General features: G+C 50.3%; 1 protein-coding gene across 5 annotated transcripts in view; it reads left to right on the top strand.

The window, feature by feature from the left end:
* Positions 1-21,225, top strand: part of R3HDM2 (R3H domain containing 2) — a 1,111,447-nt gene that overhangs the window by 349,282 nt on the left and 740,940 nt on the right. For all 5 annotated transcript variants that reach the window (XM_069230792.1, XM_069230791.1, XM_069230789.1 and 2 more), the window contains one exon: positions 2,760-2,819. In XM_069230792.1, coding sequence (XP_069086893.1) covers positions 2,760-2,819 — 60 coding nt within the window. The remainder of the gene's footprint in view (positions 1-2,759; positions 2,820-21,225) is intronic.

Genomic DNA, 21,225 nt, shown 5'->3' with positions numbered 1-21,225 from the left:
AAGACAGTTGATGGCTTTTGACCTTCCACCCGAAGTCTTTAGCATCATCTTGGCAGCCAGGCGTCCTTCCACTAAAACGGCATACGCCTGTCGTTGAAGAAAATTTGTGGTATGTATCGACAGATTTGTCAATCCTCTCTCTGCACCTTTTTCTGAAGTTCTGCTCTTTGTTCTCTCTCTTGCCCAACAGGGCTCTGCCTTGGGCACCTTCAAGGGCTATCTTTCTGCTATCTCTGCCTTCCTGAGACTACCTGACCAATCTTCTTTATTCAAATCTCCCATTGTCGGGAGGTTTTTTTCAAAGGCCTCACACTTCTGCCCCAATGGAATTTAAGGGCCAGATGTAGGGAGGCTTTTGCGCCTCGCAAACGGTGAAAAACGCCGTTTGTGAGGCACAAAAGCCCTTACGCGATGCAGAATCACATTTTGCGAGTCGGTACCGACTCGCAAAATGTGATTCTGACTCGCAAATAGGAAGGGGTGTTCCCTTTCTATTTGCGACCGCATCACGATTTAGAGTTGCTTTGTGACCGCGAAAGCGGTCGCAAACCAACTCGCAGTTACCATCCAATTGAAGTGGATGGTAACTCATTCGCAAAAGGGAAGGGGTCCCCATGGGACCCCTTCCCCTTTGTGAATGCTCACAAAAATATTTTTTCAGAGCAGGCAGTGGTGCTATGGACCACTGCCTACTCTGAAAAAACCGAAACAAAAAGGTTTCGGTATTTTTTCTATTTGCAGCTTGTTTTCCTTTAAGGAAAACGGGCTGCAAAGAGAAAAAAAAAAACTGCTTTATTTAAAAGCAGTCACGGACATGGTGGTCTGCTGTCTCCAGCAGGCCACCATCCCCGTGCGTGCCTAGACTCGCTATGGGGTCGCAAACTGCGACCCACCTCATAAATATTCATGAGGTGGGTCTTTGCGACCCCATAGCGAGTCGCAGAAGGTATCTGAGACACCTTTCTGCATTTCCTTTCGCGAGTTGCAAATTGCGAGTCGCTGGGACTCGCAATTTGCAACTCGCAAAAGGAAACCTACCTACATCTGGCCCTAAATGTAGTCCTCACATATCTGATGTGCACTCCATTCGAGCCGCCCATTACGGCTCCTAACCATCAAGACTGCCTTCTTGGTTGCCATTACCTCAGCTTGCAGGGTAAGTGAGCTCCAAGCTCTGTCATGTAAACCACCTTTTCTGGCAGTACATCCTGACAAAGTGGTACTCCGCACTAGGGCTTCTTTTCTCCCTAAAGTGGTAACACCCTTCAGTGTAGGTCAATCCATCACCTTGCCTACTTTTTACCCACCCCCACATCCCTCACATGAGGAGGAGAGACTCCACCGCCTGGATCCAAAGAGAGTGTTGGTGTACTACCTTGATCGTACTAAAGACTTCCGGGTGGACGATCAACTCTTTGGGAGAAATGTGGGGGTGAAGAAAGGGAAGGTGGTGCAAAAGAGAACCATTTCATGATGGGTCCTCTGTTGCATCAAATTGTGCTACGCTTTGGCAAAGAAGCAACCCCCTGAGGGTTTGCGAGCTCACTCAACTAGAGCAACTGCAGCTACCACAGCGTTGGCACAAGGCTTTCTAGTCCTGGATATCTGTCAGGCAGCCATGTGGCCATCTCTGCACACGTTCACCAAGCACTACTGCCTGGACAGTCAGGTCCGTAGGGACGGCTACTTTGGTCGTTCAGTCCTACAGGACTTCCTGGTGTGATCTTGGTTCGCATGCCCACCTCCGGGGATGGTATTGCTTGGGTATCTATTCAAAAGGTAAGGAATCTGCAACTAGAAGTCTCTATCAGATGTAGAAGTTACTTACCTTTGATAACAAAATATCTAGTAGAGATGTATTCTAGTTGCAGATTCCTTACCAACCCGCCCATACTCCCCGCTCTGCGAACTGATTTCTAGGGGCAGGAACTTTCCTTAAAGGGCCCTAGCTTTGGCGCACCACTATCAAAGTTCTTCATGGCTTCGCGCTTCTGGCATGGAAAGTCGTGAAAAGAAACTGACGTCAGTGCTGGGGTGGCGCATATATACGACCGCGAGGTCATAACGGCAAACACAACACCACCGACGCCCGCAGAGTTGATCGACGCCACCTGAAGGCGCGCAGAGGTACTGCTCGAAGAAAAAGTCTCCGGATCCAGTCTGACGCCTGGGGGAATTCAAAAGGTAAGGAATCTGCAACTAGAATGTCTCTACCAGATATATCGTTACCGCAGATAAGTAACTTGTACATATATATAAATGTGTATGTGTGTGTTTGGGGCACCTCTGTGTTTTGGGTTCTGCATTCCCTTCAAATGATGAAGAGCTAGGATTGAAAGTAAGTAACATTTATTTCTAGAGCAGTTGTCCAAGCAGTGCCCTTATGCTGTCTGCTCATTTATTTTATTTGCAATGTAGTTGTACTTTGGGTTGGATGGGGAATTAGCTCATGGTTATTCCTAAGAATGCTGCTGTGGTGATCATTTACAAACTTGCATGGTGCTCTCTGTGAAATAAAACAAAAAATCTGATAGGCACATGTTTTGGAAGATATTAAGCTTATCCAAAGTCTTCCAATGTTTGCCTTCACTGGTATTGGTTCAGCATCGTCAGAAGCAGGACACAGCATTGGTGGGGGGGAGAAGGGGAGGGTGGTCTCCCTGTGTCCTCGTTTTCTGTTTGGCCATCTGGGTTATCAATCGGGAGCTTCCAAGTCCTGTTCTGTCAGTGATTTTCCTTTCTCTTCCAATCCCCTGCAGGGATAGAATGATGCTGCTAAAATTAGAACAGGAAATTCTGGAGTTTATTAACGATAATAGGTAAGCCATGAACATGAAATGAAGATTCCGTAGCAGTAAGATTTTTATTTTTGCTATAGCTGCTTGCTAACCTTTGGTATTTTTCCCTCTTAAATGTGTAACAAATTAATTTGTGAATGGACTTGATTTAAAAAAAAATAAATAAAGTGAGATGTGATTAGGAAAGATTTTATCGTTTTATTTTGTGAATTATTCCTTTCTAGCATTAAGGGCACACACCAATGAGCTGTAGTGCGAATAATATAATTTTGTTCTCCTCATCACAAAGCGTGGTCTTGAGGAAGTCCTCTTTAACTCTCTTGATCCTGTGGGATACTTGTTATTTTTAAGAGCCTTCTTGTCTGGTAATTAGTATGTGCGGCCACCTTCAATGTCATTGTTACAATTCAACCCAAAGCGCCTGCCTCCATCCCACCCCATGTTCCCTCAAGTCTAATTCTTGGACTGGTTGAGCAGAATTAATCCTCTTGCTCTGATTTCAACAGTGTTGTTTTGTGATACACATTTTCCTTCAGCTTGTATTTAGCTTTGCTTCCTATTATTTATTTTTCTGTAGGATTAATTTTTTGATAATGGTACTGGCTGCATTTTTGTCGCGGGTCATACAGGGAGTGCAAAGTTTCCTCATATGCCCACCATTGCCCGTTGATAATTTTGCCCAGTCAACACTGACCCATTCTGCAAATGTATAGCGTCATCTAAGCAGCGTCCCTTACACAATGAATGGGCTGTCACCCACCGAAGTAGCATGCTTAATCATCGGGGCGTTCTGCTCTCTGGGCAGGTGCTACAGTGCCCACCAGGCTGCTCAAAGGGGTTCTTTGCCAGATATGTTTTTTACTCAGACTGCTGGAGGTTAATCAGAGTTGTATCCTACACCTAGCTCTGGAGAGTGTGTGGTAGATTTAGAAAGAGGAATTTAAAATTGGCTATGGGTTGCCAAATGTTCAGTGTTTGTTTCAGGAAACTCATGCCAAGTTTGAAAACACTCTATGAACCAATAAGGAAAAAAATGAACCTCTAGTTCTTTGTCTGAAGGTCAACATGTTTCTTGCCTAGTTTGCTCATAGCAAGTCAATGGCAAATCATCAGGACTGCGTATTGATAGCCTGATCTACCAAGCAATAGAAAATGATACTTTGTGTATGATGGCTGATCATTAACTTATATTACAAATCACATATTGTACGATGATAATTGAAGGAATATGAATGAATAAAGGGATAGTCTCACACTGGAGATCTTGCCTCTGTTGGATGGAGAGATGGTAGTGTTATACGCCAATTTGAGTTATTGTGCAATTGGCAGTAATTACAACACATGGATAGTAATAATCTGAGCATATTTTTTTCAGCAAGTTTCAAATTTGTAGGACAAAATAACTTGTTATCCATTACTTGTATGGTGCATCATACTCTTACATGTGATATGTTGGTACTCCCAAAAAAATTGTGAATAGTAGTATTTCCTTCAAGAATCCTCTATCGCGAATTAAAGGTTTAAATGACCATTCAAAGTTGCTGTGCATCTTTTATATGCTATGGAATCCCCAGCCATGTGTTTTAATATTGCATCATTTATTTGTGAAGCAATCCATACCAGGAAAAGAATGTGTTAATACCTCTGAACATGTACTGCTAATTTTAACTGTGCTTGAAGTGTTCCTTTATAATACTACTGTGATACGCCTTATGATGTGTTATATCTGATAGAGACTTCTTGTTGCAGATTCCTTACCTTAGTATTTCCCCCAGGCGTCAGACTGGATCCAGAGATTTTTCTTCGAGCAGTAGCCCTGCGTTAGTCGACTCCGTGGTCGTCGTTGGCATTGTGGTCGCTGTGATGATGTTGCCTTCGTATATAGGCACCACCCTGGTGCGCTGATGTCTGTTCTTTTCTTTCTGCGCCAGCCTACGTGCAGATCTGGAGAAGAGCTACCCTAGTCATTTTTTGACTGACTGCAACACTTTTGTTGATTCATTTTTGACGAGTTTTGGATATGTCGAGAGATGTCCCGTAAGACAGGATTTAAGCCCTGCGACTCCTGTCACCGAATGACATCTGTGACTGATCCGCATCTTGTGTGCCTCTGGTCTCTGGAGTGCATCCATGACCCGAAGTCGTGCTCCGTGTGTCGGGCCATGAACCTGAAGGCTTTCAGAGAGCAGTCCCTAAAGCTCAGGGCGGCATGGTACTCGACTCCGCGACGTTCCTGGTCTCGTTCGAGAGGAAGATCAGGAGACCAGTCGCAGAGTCATCACCACTCTGTCATCCAAGTCATCTGAACATTCAGGTCACACGAAGAACTCTAAGAAGACCAAAAGTTATTCGATTTCACCCCGTTGCTCAGACAACGCGACACGGGAAGAGCGTTGACTCTCTTGACCTCTGTCACTGGATCCTCCGTTTGGGTCAGCTCCAGGCCTCCCCACTTTTCTGGGAGCTGGCGCCACCCCTGCCCAACTCAAGGAATTTTATGGGGCCATGCTCTTCATATTTGGGCAGACCGACCCACCCTCTGTGCCCTTAGATCCAGGGGAGTCGGTGAAGACCATTTCGGTTTCCAAGTCGTTGGCTTCGGCTGCGACTGCAGCGTGCACTTCCGGATCTGTCCCGATGCTGGTCATGCCAACATGACCTTCCCCAGCGTTGGGCCAGACGTCAGCGCTCCCGACGTCGGTTGGGCCCATAATAGACGTTGACCCTATACTAATTCCCAACGACCTGGAGCCGGAACAGCCCCGCTTGACGCCAATTCAGTTTTCCATGGGCTTTCCTGGGCCCAGGGTTGACCCTGACTCCTATTGTTATGGGTATGGTTATGGGGATAGTGTAGAGTGGTCGCTAAATCCTTTAGAAGACCTACTTGAACCTGAAATGGACTGGGTTCAGGATTTGGGTGATGCCAGCGAGTTGGACACCTCCCCTGATGCTGGCATGGTTTCCCCACTTACCGTGGCTACGGAGGAGGGAGCATCCTTCTTTGGAGGTCAGGACTAACCTCCTGACCAAACTGCTTCAGCCTGGGGCCTCCAGCTCGGAACCCCTCCTTCCCTTCAATGAAGCACTTAACTGACGTCCTTCTGGGTACCTGGTCCAGACCCAGCGCAGGGCTCCTGTGAACAGGAGGGTTGCCCGCCGCTATTGGCCTGTGTAGACCGTCACAAAATTCCTGATCCTACGCCTGAGAACCTTGTCATCCTGGCTTTATCATCCTCTGGTGCATTCCCTACCGCTCCCCCGGACAGGGAATCAAACAGACTGGACAACTTGGGGAAGACTGTTTTCTTCCGCCAGTCTAGCGCTGCGGTCCGTGAACACTGCATGTCTTTTGGGCCGCTATTCCCATACTCTGTGGGATACGGTTGCGCAAGTGCTGCCTTGAGTTCTGGAGGAGGCCCGGACTGTTCTCTCCCAAGCAGTTACAGACGTAAGAGATGTAGCAAAGTTCATGATTCGTTGTTGTAGGAAGTTGGCTCTGTATGTACTATTTCAAAGTAAGAAATAGCATGCACAGAGTCCAAGGGTTCCCCTTAGAGGTAAGATAGTGGCAAAAAGAGATAATTCTAATGCTCTATTTTGTGGTAGTGTGGTCGAGCAGTAGGCTTATCAGAGGGTAGTGTTAAGCATTTGTTGTACACACACAGGCAATAAATGAGGAACACACACTCAGACAATTCCAGGCCAATAGGTTTTTGTAAAGAAAAATATATTTTCTTAGTTTATTTTAAGAACCACAGGTTCAAGGTTCACAAACAATACTTTAAATGAAAGGTATTTCACTTAGGAACTTTGAATTAGCAAAATAGCATATACAGTTTTCACACAAATGGCATATAGCTATTTTAAAACTAGACACAGTGCAATTTTCAACAGTTCCTGGGGGAGGTAAGTGTTTGTTAGTTTTGCAGGTAAGTAAACCACCTACAGGGTTCAAAGTTGGGTCCGAGGTAGCCCACCGTTGGGGGTTCAGGGCAACCCCAAAGTTACCACACCAGCAGCTCAGGGCCGGTCAGGTGCAGAGATCAAAGTGGTCCCCAAAATGCATAGGCTTCAATGGAGAAGGGGGTGCCCCGGTTCCAGTCTGCCAGCAGGTAAGTACCCGCGTCCTCGGAGGGCAGACCAGGGGGGTTTTGTAGGGCACCGGGGGGGACACAAGTCAGCACAAAAAGTACACCCTCAGCGGCACGGGGGCGGCCGGGTGCAGTGTGCAAACAGGCGTCGGGTTTGCAATGGAGTTCAGTGGGAGACCTAGGGGTCTCTTCAGCGATGCAGGCAGGCAAGGGGGGGGCTCCTCGGGGTAGCCACCACCTGGGCAAGGAAGAGGGCCACCTGGGGGTCGCTCCTGCACTGGAGGTCGGATCCTGGGGGCTGCGGGTGCAGTGTCCTTATCAGGCGTCTGGTTCTTAGAAGCAGGCAGTCGCGGTCAGGGGGAGCCTCTGGATTCCCTCTGCAGGCGTCGCTGTGGGGGATCAGGGGGGTCAACTCTGGCTACTCACGGGCTCGCAGTCGCCATGGAGTCCTTCCTGTAGCGTTGGTTCTCCACAAGTTGAGCCGGGGGCGTCGGGTGCAGAGTGCAAAGTCTCAAGCTTCCGGCGGGAAACGTGTGTTCTTTCAAAGTTGCTTCTTTGTTGCAAAGATGCTTCTTTCTTGGAGCAGAGCTGCTGTCCTCGGGAATTCTTGGTCCTTTTAGATGCAGGGTAGTCCTCTGAGGCTTCAGAGATCGCTGGACCCTGTGGAACAGATCGCTGGAGCAGTTCTTTTGAAGGGGGAGACAGGCCTGTAGAGTTGGGGCCAAAGCAGTTGGTGTCTCCGTCTTCTCTGCAGGTTTTTCAGCTCAGCAGTCCTTCTTCATCTTAGGTTGCAGGAATCTATCTTGCTGTGTTCTGGGAGCCCCTAAATACTCGATTTAGGGGTGTGTTTAGGTCTGGGGGGTTAGTAGCCAATGGCTACTAGCCCTGAGGGTGGCTACACCCTCTTTGTGCCTCCTCCCTGAGGGGAGGGGGGCACATCCCTAATCCTATTGGGGGAATCCTCCATCTGCAAGATGGAGGATTTCTAAAAGTCAGAGTCACCTCAGCTCAGGACACCTTAGGGGCTGTCCTGATTGGCCAGTGACTCCTCCTTGTTTTTCTCATTATCTCCTCCGGCCTTGCTGCCAAAAGTGGGGCCGTGGCCGGAGGGGCGGGCAACTCCACTAGCTGGAGTGCTCTGGGGTGCTGTAACAAAGGGGGTGAGCCGTTGAGGCTCACCGCCAGGTGTTACAGTTCCTGCAGGGGAAGGTGAGAAGCACCTCCACCCAGTACAGGCTTTGTTACTAGCCACAGAGTGACAAAGGCACTCTCCCCATGTGGCCAGCATGGTGTGTGGCAGGCTGCTAAAACTAGTCAGCCCACACTAGTAGTCGGTTAAGGTTTCAGGGGGCACCTCTAAGATGCCCTCTGGGGTGTATGTTACAATAAAATGTACACTGGCATCAGTGTGCATTTATTGTGCTGAGAAGTTGGATACCAAACTTCACAGTTTTCAGTGTAGCCGTTATGGTGCTGTGGAGTTCGTGCATGACAGATTCCCAGACCATATACTCTTATGGCTACCCTTACAATGTCTAAGGTTTTGCTTAGACACTGTAGGGGCATAATGCTCATGCACTTATGCCCTCACCTATGGTATAGTGCACCCTGCCTTAGGGATGTAAGGCCTGCTAGAGGGGTGACTTACCTATACCTATAGGCAGTGTGAGGTTGGCATGGCACCCTGAGGGAAGTGCCATGTCGACTTAGTCATTTTATCCCCACTAGCACACACCAGCTGGCAAGCAGTGTGTCTGTGCTGAGTGAGGGGTCCCTAGGGTGGCATAAGACATGCTGCAGCCCTTAGAGACCTTCCCTGGCATCAGGGCCCTTGGTATCATGGGTACCAGTTACAAGGGACTTACCTAGATGCCAGGGTGTGCCAATTGTGGAAACAAAGGTACAGGTTAGGGAAAGAACACTGGTGCTGGGGCCTGGTTAGCAGGCCTCAGCACACTTTCAAATCATAACTTGGCATCAGCAAAGACAAAAAGTCAGGGGGTAACCATGCCAAGGAGGCATTTCCTTACCGTTGTGGACTGGATACGACTAACTCACTGGGCAGATCGGTTGCATTGACAGTGACATTGAGACACCACGCCTGGTTGAGGACGTCTGGCTTCTCTGGGGATGTCCAGCAATCCTTGATGGACATGCCCTTTGATGGCACCCGTCTCTTCAGAGACAAGGTGGACTCAGTGCTCGAGCACTTCAATGATTCCCGGGCTACGGCTCGGTCCCTTGGCTTTGCAGCTGCTCCTTGCCCCCAATAGTCTGCCTTTCGCAGCTACAGAAGGGGCACACAACCTCATTCCTTCACAGCTTGCCACTAACCCGCGCATGCTGTACAGCCCCTGTGTGGCCGTGGGATACCATGAGCTTGTGGATCAGGGACTCAGCGGGCTGTCAAGTCTACCCCCCACACCCTCCTCTGCCACCAAACCTTCCTAGATCGTTGGAACATCCGGGACCAGTTGGCGGAAGGATTCACCATCACCTGCCCCACTGGGAATCCCTTTACCACAAACCAGTGGATGTTACAAATCTTCCGAAGGGGCTACTCCCTCCCCTTCGAGACTTCTCCTTCAATCTTGCCACTGTCATTCGATTATTTATCAGAGGATCATATTGCACTTTTCTGCGAGTAGGTCAAGGCTTTCTTGGCCAAGGGAGCCATAGAGAGGGTCCCTGCGCCAGAAGTAGACAGTGGTTGTTGTTCCCACTACTTTCAGTTTGCCGACAAGGGCCTTCACCGTATCCTAGATCTCCTATCTCTCAATCTTAAGAAGGAGAGGTTCAAGATGCAAACCCTAGCTCAGGTCCTTTTTGCCCTAGACCTTAGAGATGGTGTTGGACTTGCAGGATACCTATTTTCACATTCCGGCCCTGCTGGCCCACAGATGTTACTTTTTGTGGTAGGTCACAGGCACTTTCAGTTCACTGTGCTCCCCTTTGGCCTTACCAGCGCTCCTCCAGTGTTCACGAAAGTGATGGTAGTGGTTGCAGCTCACTTGCGCAGGTTAGGGGTTCCAGTCTTCCCCTACTTCGGCGACTAACTAATGAAGGCGGACACGTCCCAGAAAGTCTTCTCCCACCTCCAGACTACAGCAAACCTCCTGCATTCGCTGGGGTTCACTATAAACATGCCGAAGTCGCACCTGACTCCTCTCAGATGGTCCCTTTCAGAGGAGCTGTCCTGGACACAGTGCAGGTTCGGGCTTATCCTCCCGAAAAGCGAGTCCAGGATATTTGGGCTATGATACAGATGTTTCAGCTTCTATCCTGGATTTCAGTGAAAATGACTCTGAGGCTGCTGGGCCTCATGGGCTCCTGCTGGTCCAACATGCCAGATTGCATATGCGGGCTCTGCAGTGGGACCTGAAGTTCCAGTGGGCGCAGCACCAGGGTAGTCTCTCTGACATGGTTCAGATCTCAGAGGGAACTGCGAAAGACCTGCTGTGGTGGTTGTCGAATCCAAATTGGGTCAAGGGCAGATCCCTCTCCCTTTCCCAACCAGATCTCACAGTAGTAAGAAATGCGTCACTCCTGGAATGGGGCGGCCACGTGGGAAGATCAGAGGCGTAGTCTGGGCTCCACATCAACCTTTTGGAGCTCCAGGTGATCCGACTTGCATTGAAAGCATTGCTTCCTTCTCTTAAAGAGAAAGTGGTGCAGGTGATCACCGACAACAACACAGCCATGTAATACTCCAACAAGGAAGGTGGGGCTGTGGACCCTTTGTCAAGAGGCTATTCGCCTCTGGACAGGACTGTAACGCCAGGGCATTTCCCTGGTGGTTCATCATCTGGTGGGCTATCTGAACATCAGAGCAGACAAACTCCGCCGTCGATGCATAGTCGATCATGAATGACATCTCCATCTGGAGGTGGTGTAAGGTCTTTTTCAGCAGTGGGGAGAGCCTTGGTTAGATCTGTTCGCCTCCACAGAAAACACGCATTGTCAGCTGTTTTGTGTGCTGGAGTTTCCAAGGTGGCACTCGCTCAGGCCTCCTGTACGCCTTCCCGCCAATACCACTTCTTCCCAGAGATCTGAAGATCATCAGGCAAGTTAGGGCCCAAATTATCCTGGTGGCTCCGGACTGGGCATGAAGAGTCTGGTATCCCGAGCTATTAAGCATGGCCATCAATCCCCCGATCAAATTTGTTGACTCCCTCTCTCAGAGGTTCTCTTTATTCTCTCTCTTACACAGCAGGGTTCTGCTCTGGGCACCCTTGAGGGATTTTTGTCTGCCATCTCTGCCTTTTTAAGGCTACCAGACCAACCTTCTCTATTCAAATCTCCCATTGTTGGGAGGTTTCTCAAAGGCCACACACATATGTTTCCTCCTATCCCGTTTATAATGCTGCAGTGGGATTTGAACTTGGTCCTCACATACCTCATGTGTGCTCCTTTTGAGCCGTTCCACAACTGTCCTCTATGGCTCTTGACTCTTAACACTGCATTCTTGATTGCCATTATCTCTGCTTGCAGAATGAGTGTGCTTCAGGCTCTCTCTTCGAAGCCACCATTCCTAGCAGTACATCCAGACAAAGTAGTGTTCGTACCAGGGCTTCCTTTCCTCCCAAAGTGGTGACACCTTTTCACGTAGGCCAATCTATCACCTTGCCTACTTTTCACGCACCCCCACATCCCTCGCATAAGGAGGAGAGACTCCATTGTCTGGATCGAAAAAGAGCGTTGGCATTCTATTTAAATCGTACCAAAGATTTCTGGGTGGACGATCTACTCTTTGTGGGTTATATGGGTGTGGAGAAAGGAGTCAGTGCAGAAGAGGACCATCTCGCTATGGGTGGTCCTCCACATCAAGATGTGCTACTCTTTGGTGATAAAGCAACACCCTGAGGGTTTGCGCGCTCATTCAACCAGAGCAACTGCTGCTACCACAGCATTAGCATGCAGAGTTCCAGTCCTGGATATCTGCCAGTCAGCAACGTGGGCCTCCTTGCATACGTTCAACAAGCATTACTGCCTGAACAGTCAAGTTTGCAGAGGTGGCTACTTTGGTGGTTCTTTTTGGTGTGATCTTGGTTCGAAGCCCACCGCCAGGGATGGTATTGCTTGGGTATCTCTTCTAAGGTAAGGAATCTGCAACTAGAAGTCTCTATTAGATGCACAAGTTACTTACCTTTGGTATCGAGCTATCTGGTTGAATTGTGTTCTAGTTGCAGATTCCTTACGGACCCGCCCATCCTCCCCACACTACAAACTGATTTCTAGGGACAGGAACTTCCCTTTAAGGGCCCTAGTTTTGGCGCATCATTCTCAGTGTTCTTTATGGCTCCGCGCTTCTGGCGTGGAAAGTGGTGAAAAGAAACTGACAGCGTGTCTGAGTGGTGCCTATATATGACTGTGATGTCATCACAACGCCAACAATGCCTGCGGAGTCGACCAACGCCACCTAACGGCATGCAGGGGTACTGCTTGAAGAAAAATCTCAAGATCCAGTCTGATGCCTGGGGGAAATTCTAAGGTAAGACATCTGCAACTAGAATGTCTCTACCAGATATATTGTTCCCAAAGGGTAGTAAATTGTACACTGTGCTTTTATGGCCTACGTTGATAGTGCCGAAATAAAGATGTTTTGATTGTTCAACCTATTTAGTGTGTGTTAGTTACAAAGCACAGCTGATACGTAACAGTCACCTTGCTGCCTCCCAGTGGCCACCAAGTAGTAGCTTGTAAAGCTCAATTTGGATAGTACATGCTCATTTGTTTACCTAGTAAATTTAGATCCAATGTTACAGAGTAACAAAGTTTAAGACTGATGCACTTTTGGCAATCAATTAAACTGATTGTGAGCTGTTGTGTTAAAATTTCTTTTACTTTTTTTGTATTTGAAAGGAGCCTGGTGTCCAGGGTTTGTTAACAAAATATAACAGTCCCATAATTAGGACTACCCAAAGATACTATTGTAATATTCTAATTATGGAGAAACCAGGATGTTCACTTCTAACTATAGATAGAGGGAAAATATGAGAATGGAGGGGCATCTTGAAAGTACAGAAAAAAAACTGCAGTCGTGAAACACAATTTCATTATTTAACATTGCCTCAGCATTTATCTTTTACTGCTTTAAAGGCAGAGACACATTCCGGTATACTAGGTGCCGGAACAAGGATTTTGATGTATGGAGAGCAGTTTCTGCATTGGCTGAGTAGAGTTTCAGCAAATCCCTAGGCACCCACCTTCTAACAGCAGCGATCACAATTGAAATTGATGTTGGAGGTTTATGAGCTGCTTCTTTTGACGTTTGAACATCATGACACATTAGAAATGTCTAGACTTAATCCATTTTTTGTGACATGAATGGTGGTAGCTTTATATTTTATTGTTGGAACAATTCACCAGGTTTTCCTAATGCAGTTATTGTATTTAAATTTTGTAAAAGTCAGGGGTGGCAGACTGTTATTTTTGTGGACCTTTGGTCCGCCTGTGAACTTGTCCCCAGAAATTCCCTGTGGGTGGTTATGGCATAACTTGGGATCCCCGACTACCTTCTAAAACCTATTGTCAGATTACATACTGACAATTATGCCCCAGTTATATGTGGGCCACAGAGTGAGTTGACAGATCCCATCCCTGTAAACAGAAGTGAGACGGGTGTGTGTTGTCCCGACCCTATTTCTCCTTACATTAATGATCTGGTATAAGAAATGAGGGTGATGCCCCAAGTCTTACTGGGGTTAGGATACCGGCCCTACTGTTGGCAGACAATACCCTTTTGCTGTCTAAATCCCTGATCGGATCCCAAACCTTCTGGATTGTTTTGGGTCGTTCTGCAGGCAGAGGGGCTGGAGATCAACCTCAGCAAGACTAAGGCTCTCATTGTGACATTGGCGGTAAGTCCCGCTTACCGCCATGCTGACTGCCACCAACATACCACGGCAGTATACCGCTACCCATATTATGACACACACATAGCAAACCGTCACTTTACAGACACACACACACAAGTCCGCCAGCCCAAAGGTCAGTGATAAACTGGCGGTATCCAAAGCCGCACCATTATGCCCACAACATTATGACCCACGAATCACCACAGCGGTCATTCAACAGCGGTAAACCATTGGCGGTACATGCCGCCTCGCTCAAAATACACATACACATACAAAACACTGCATTGGACAATTCAAACTACACACACCTGACACATACACACACCACACCCCCACAACACTATAAAACACACACCCATATTACCCACAACTCTTTAAGACTAGCAAAAATTGCCACTAGGGAGAGATACAGCAAGAGCACCCACACAATCAGAGCCTTAGAACACCATCACCCATTCACCATCCATGCACCTCACAGCACACACACCCCAGCACATCACCCCACACACCCTCACGTACACCACTCACACTACACCCATGGCACCACAAAGACACTCTAGATTCACTGAGGAGGAGCTAAGGGTCATGGTGGAGGAAATCATCTGGGTAGAGCCACAGCTATTTGGAGCACAGGTGCAGCAGACATCCATTGCTAGTAAGATGAAGCTATGGCGGAGGATCGTGGACAGGGTCAACGCCGTGGGATCCCCAGAACAAGGGATGACATCAGGAAGAGGTGGAACGACCTACAGGGGAAGGTGCGTTCTGTGGTTGCAAGATACCAGATAGGTGTACAGAGGACTGGCAGTGGACCCCCACCTCCTCCCCCACAACTAACAACATGGGAGGAGAAAGTCTTGGCAATACTGCATCCTAAGGGCCTGGCAGGGGTAGCAGGAGAACTGGACTCTGGTAAGTCAAATCTCTATTACTATCGCCCCCCCACCTGCATGCCATCACATACCCCCACCCTTAACCTCACTCCATCACCTCCCACACACCCCACCAATACCCAGCACTGCATGCAACAAAAATGCATGGACACAACTCACAGCCCTGCATGGACACCCATCACCACAGCATGCACACTAGAGAGAATCACCTAGCCCACAAAATAACTACTCACACAAGGCAAAGCTGAACTGCCATTGCCCCCCTTCCTGTGCCCCATTGGACAGTGCACCTGTGATACAAATAGACTGGACTCTATCCTGGACTTTACTCCACCATCACCCAAGCCCATTGCACATCCCCATTTACTTCTCAGCACTTAAATAAGCACCCTTTGAAAAAATACAAGTATGGAGTATGTCAAATGATTTAAGTATGTATTTAACAATCTGTAGACATTGCAATTAGACTGTACAGTTATGTTTCCGATAGGTATGACCTGTAGATTGCTGCATTCAATACACCAGGAGCCAAAGTGGGGCACAGATATCTGTGAATAGACATGTCAAAGGGTACAGTAAGTGGCCATAGTAGTGGGAACAGCAGCCTGCCAGTTAAGATATACAACACAAACTGCACTGGAAGGTGAAGTTACAGTGTTTTACCTGCGTGTCACTGGAAGTACTGTTTGATTGATGTTCTGTTGTCCTCATCTTCATCCTCTGCCTCCTCTTCATCACTGTGTACAGGCTCCACTGCTGCCACACGCCAGTCTCCAGCCTCTTCCTCCTGCAGAAAAGGCACATGGTGATGTAAGCAAGGTTGTGCAACATGCCACGATGATCTGGCACACCTTCTTGGGTGAGTAGCACAGGGAACCACCTGTTAGATGGAGGCACCGAAACCTGGCCTTCAGGAGCCCAAAGGTTCGCTCTATAATTCTTCTTGTTCGCCCATGTGCTTCATTGTAACGTTCCTCTGCCCTTGTCCTGGGATTCCTCACTGGGGTCATTAGCCTTGAGAGGTTGGGGTAACCAGAGCCATATGGAAATATCGAGGGATACCTGTTAGCCAGACACTAACCCTTAGGGCCAACCCACATACACAGGGTGGGTACCATGGGCTCACCTATTAGCCACACCCGGTGCCTCTGGAGTTGAGCCATCACATATGGGATGCTGCTATTCCTCAGGATAAAGGCATCATGCACAGACCCAGGATAAGTTGCATTTACATGGGAGATGTACTGGTCCTCCAGGCACACTATCTGCACATTCATAGAGTGAAAGCTCTTTAGATTTCTGAACACCTGTTCATTGCTCCCGGGGGAGAGAGGGTGAGGGAGAAGGGGGTGCGGGGCGAACGACGAATGCAATATGTGTACCATCTATTGCCCCAATAATGTTGGGGATATGTCCCATTGCATATAAATCAGCTTTCACTGTGATGAAATCCTCCACCTGGGGGAAAACAATGTAGTTGCGCATGTGCTTAATCAGGGCACACAGCACTCTGGTCAGCACGTTTGAGAACATTGGCTGTGACATTCCTGCTGCCAAGGCCACTGTCACTTGGAAGGAGCCAGTTGCCAAGAAATGGAGCACAGATAGGACTTGCACAAGAGGGGGCATCCCAGTGGGCTGACGGATAGCTGAGATCAGGTATGGCTCTAATTGGGCATACAGCTCTTGGATTGTGGCCTAATCAAGTATGTAGGTGAAGATAATGTGCCTCTCCTCCATTGTTGCCAAGTCCACCAGGAGCCTGTAGACGGTGGGGGGTGGGGATGTCTCCATCTCCTATTCATCCGCAGCGGTTGTAATCTAGGGGGCAAAATGATGTGCAGCTGGTCAGTTTCCCACATTTCCTAAATGTACAATGCATTGCATGTTGTGACAGAAACAGTATGTTGATGTTTAGGCCCAAAATGTACCAATGTCTGCTGTGACGCAGTTAGGTGCTCTAGCGTGACTGCGTCACCCCCCCCCCCCCCCCCCCCCCCCACCCCCGTCCTGAAATTGCGGACGCCTGTCCTGTGTGGATGGACAGGTGGAAATTAGGTAATGCAGCAGTCGTTGAGCGCCGTTGGGGGGGGGGGGGGGGGGGGGGGGGGGGGTCGAGTTCCGCCGTGCAACTCTTCATTGGTTAACATTGGGCCCTATGGGTTACAGTAGCCAATGGTGATGTATGTGGGCGGTGAGGGTACGCACCGCCGCGGACGTGACTGCCATTTTCTATCTGTTCACTCACTTGCTACCTGACATTCAGCAGGAGAGGACCTACACTGCAAGTGCTGCTGTGACCTGTCTGGAAGCGACCATGGCTCAAGTCACTGGAGAAAGGGCCCCTGCCTTCACCTCTGTGGAGTTGGAGAGACTAGTGGATGGGGTCCTACCCCAGTACCGAATGCTGTATGGGCATCCAGACCAACAGGTGAGTACACTGTGAGCACGATTCATGGGGTGTGAATGCATGGAGTGCTGTATGTGAGGGCCTCGTGTAAGGGGGGGGGGTGGTTGAGGGGTTCTGGGCAGCGTGCTGCATGTATGGTGGGTGATGTCTATGCTTAAGGGGATGGGAGGGTTATGGTGAGCCATGAGTGTAACAGGCTGGACGGTAAGACTGATGCCTTTTTCTATGTTTCTTTTTCTGCAGGTCAGCGCCCATCAGAAAAAGGATATATGGCGTGCCATCGTCTAGGACATGCGGACCCTGGGGGTCTATGGCAGGCAGAGCACCCACTGTTGCAAACGGTGGGAGGACCTGAGACGCTGGGCATGGAAGACGACGGAGGCCCAGCTGGGGATGTCCTCCCTGCGAGGAAGGGGTGCCCGTCGAACCCTGACTCCTCTGATGGCCCGCATACTGGTGGTGGCCTATCCGGACCTAGATGGGCGCTTGAGGGCATCACAGCAGCCACAACGGGGTGAGTACAGTTCCCAATCTAGTACTTGCGTGTGGTGGGGTGGTCTCTTGATGGGGGATGCGCGCCTGTTGGTGCCCTAGTCCAGGCCTGACATTGCAGGGATAGGTACCATGTTGGGCAGGGACTGATGAACTCCACCTCCAAACAAGCTAGTGGGCATCCACAACTGGGCAGGGCTCTGTGGGTCTCAGGTATGCTGCAACTGGCGTTAAGTATTACTGTCCATGGCCTGGTGACTAGCATTGTGACTGGTAGTACATTGCCTAGTGGGTAGGGCTGTCCCCTGTGTGTGTACACCAACAGTGGTGGTGTTGCTGGCATTAACCAAGTGTATCCTCTGTCCCCCCCTCACTTTTTTGTTTTGTCTGTCATTCTGTGCATTAGCATCATCTGGCGGAGGAGCAGAGGCACTTGCGACGGAGGGAGCTGCATCCCACAGGGCCCAGGAGGCTGAATCCACTGACTGGGAGGGCACTAGTGAGATGGAGGACGGCGGAGACAGGAGGGGACAGTTCTGAAAGTGATACCTCCTCCGATGGAAGCTCCCTAGTGGTGGCGGACAGCCCTGTGGCAGCCCCAACTACAGGTACAGCCGCCATCCCCCGTACCAGCACCGCCCTCCCAGCAGCCCCTCAGCGTGTTTCCCGTGCCCACTGACCCAGGAGGTGGGCATCTCCTTCACCCCAGGCAGCTCAGGCCCTGCCCCAGTTAGCCCTGCTTCCCTGAGTGAGGAGGCTGTTGACCTCCTGAGATCCATCTCTGTTGGGCAGTCAGCCATAGTGAATGCCATCCAGGGCCTGGCAGGGCATTTGCACCATACAGATGCTTTCCTGGAGGGCGTTCGCTCTGTTGTGGCAGCCCAACAGAGATCATTCCAGGCTCTGTCCTGGTGCTGTGACAGACTCTGAGCCCCCAATACCAACCATGGCGCTTCAGCCATCCTAGGCTGCAGGAGAAGGGCTGGAGACTCCCCCCACCACTGGCAGCACTGCCACCTGCATCAGCCTGCCACAAGCACTGCCACCAGCACCACTGGCAAAAGCAGCCCCAGTGGGCAGCTGTCCGAGGCTGCAGGGGAAGGGCTGGAGCCTCCCCCCACCACTGGCAGCACTGCCACCTGCACCGCCATCAGCACCGCCACCAGCACCACTGGCAGCAGCAGCTGCCCCAGTGGGCAGCCATCCGAGGCTGCCGGGGAAGGGCTGGAGCCTCCCCCCACCACTGTCAGCACCAGCACTGCCACCACTGTGCAGCCATTGCTGCCGGCGGATGGACTGTAGTCCTGCTTCCGTAGAGTGTTATGCATCCTGCCCACTGCAAATCTTGAGGGTCTGACACTCCGGTGAGAGACTATGACCTTGCACTCTCAAAGATCTGCATCACAAGGCGCAAGGCCCCCTCAAGAACCAGTGGAAGAAGGTATCCACTCACCCCCTTGCCAGAATGAAGCACACTGGGCACAAGGCCCCCTCCAGAACCAGTGGAAGAAGCCATCTACTTGAGAGACTGTGGCTTTGCACCCCCAGGACGTCGCACAGGGCATGTAGCCCTCTCCAGGACCAGTGGTTGTGTTCCATCGTCTGACTGAGGTATCCCCTCATTCCCCGTCCCCCTGAGGTGCCTGTATATTTTCGACCTGATGCCCCAGCAGTGTTCTCTCCGTGTTGATGCAGGGGTAAGATGGGGCCTTGGCCTACGAGATGTGGCCCACGGTGTAAGGAAATGCCTCCTTGGCATGGGTCCCCCTAACCTTTTGCCTTTGCTGATGCTAAGTTTTGATTGAAAGTGTGCTGGGACCCTGCTACCCAGCCTTACAGCCCTAAGACAGGGTGCACTATACCACAGGTGAGGGCATATGTGCATGAGCACTATGCCCCAACCGTGTCTAAGCAAAACCTTAGACACTAAGTGCAGGGTAGCCATAAGAGTATATAAGAGTATATGGCCTGGAGTTTGTTAAACACAAACTCCACAGTTCCATGATGGCTACACTGAAATCTGGGAAGTTTGGTATCAAACTTCTCAGCACAATAAATGCACACTGATTCCAGTGTGCAATTTATTGTAACATGCACCCAGAGGGCATCTTAGAGACGCCCCCTGAATACCAGTCTAACCTCTAGTGTGGGGCTGACCAGTTTCTGCCAGCCTGCCACAACCAGATGAGTTGCTGGCCACATGGGGTGAGTGCCTTTGTCACTCTGTGGCCAGGAACAAAGCCTGCACTGGGTGGAGGTGCTTCACACCTCTCCCTGCAGAAACTGTGGCACCTGGCGGTGAGCCCCAAAGGCTCACCCCCTTTGTTACAGCACCCCAGGGCATCCCAGCTAGTGGAGATGCCCCCCCCCACCCTCCGGCCACTGCCCCCTCTTTTTGCGGCAAGGCTGGAGGAGATAATTAGGAAAACAAGGAGTCACCACCCACCAGTCAGGACAGCCCCTAAGGTGCCCTGAGCTGAGGTGACCCCTGCCTTTAGAAATCCTCCATCTTAGTTTTGGATGATTCCGCCAATAGAATTAGGGATGTCCCCCTCTCCCCACAGGGAGGAGGCACAAAGAGGGTGTAGCAACCCTCCTGGACAGTAGCCAATGGCTACTTCCCTCCCAGACCTAAACACACCCCTAAATCTAGTATTTAGGGGCACCCAAGAACCCAGGAAATCGGATTCCTGCAACCTGAAATACAAAGAGGGACTTCTGACCTACAAGCCCGCAGAGACAACGGACGACAACACCTGCTTTGGCCCCAGCCCTACCGGCCTGTCTCCAGAACCAAAAACATGCAACCAGTGATGCATCCTTCAGGGACTAGCGACCTCTGAAGCCTCAGGACTGCCCTGACCCCCAGGACCAGGAAACTCCCGTGAGCAGAGGCTCTGCTCAAAAACAGCAACATCTTTGCAACAAAGAAGCAACTTCCAAAGAACTCACTCTTCCCGCCGGAAGCATGAGACTTCACACGCTGCACCCAACGCCCCCGGCTCGAGATCCAGAGAACCAACACCACAGGGAGGACCCCCTGGCGACTGCGACCCCGTGAGTAGCCCGAGACGCCCCCCCGGACTCCCACAGCGACGCCTGCATAGCGAATCCAGAGGCCCTCCTGACCGCGACTGCCTGTAACAAGAGACCCGACGACTGGACCAAGCACTGCACCCACAGCCTCCAGGACCTGAAGGAACCGAACCTCAGTGCAGGAGTGACCCCCAGGCGACCCTCTGCCTAGCCCAGGTGGTGGCTGTCCCAAGAAGCCCCCCCTGTGCCTACCTGCACCGCTGGAGTGACCCCCGGGTCCCTCCATTGAATCCTATCTAAAACCCGACGCCTGCTTTGCACACTGCACCCGGCCGCCACTGTGCCGCTGAGGGTGTGTTTTGTGTGCCTACTTGTGTCCACCCCCCCAGTGCTCTACAAAACCCCCTTGGTCTGCCCCCTGAGGACGGGGGTACTTACAGCCTGGCAGACTGGAACCGGAGCACCCCTGTTCTCCATAGGCGCCTATGTGTTTTGGGCACCTCTTTGACCTCTGCACCTGACCGGCCCCGAGCTGCTGGTTTGGTAACTTTGGGGTTGCCCTGAACCCCCAACGGTGAGCTGCCTATGCCCAGGAACTGAGACTTGTAAGTGTCTTACTTACCTCACAAACTAACCATTACTTAC

Source organism: Pleurodeles waltl, chromosome 4_2, assembly GCF_031143425.1.
Source record: "Pleurodeles waltl isolate 20211129_DDA chromosome 4_2, aPleWal1.hap1.20221129, whole genome shotgun sequence".
Taxonomy (NCBI): Eukaryota; Metazoa; Chordata; class Amphibia; order Caudata; family Salamandridae; genus Pleurodeles; species Pleurodeles waltl.
This window is presented reverse-complemented; position numbering and strand designations above follow the sequence as displayed.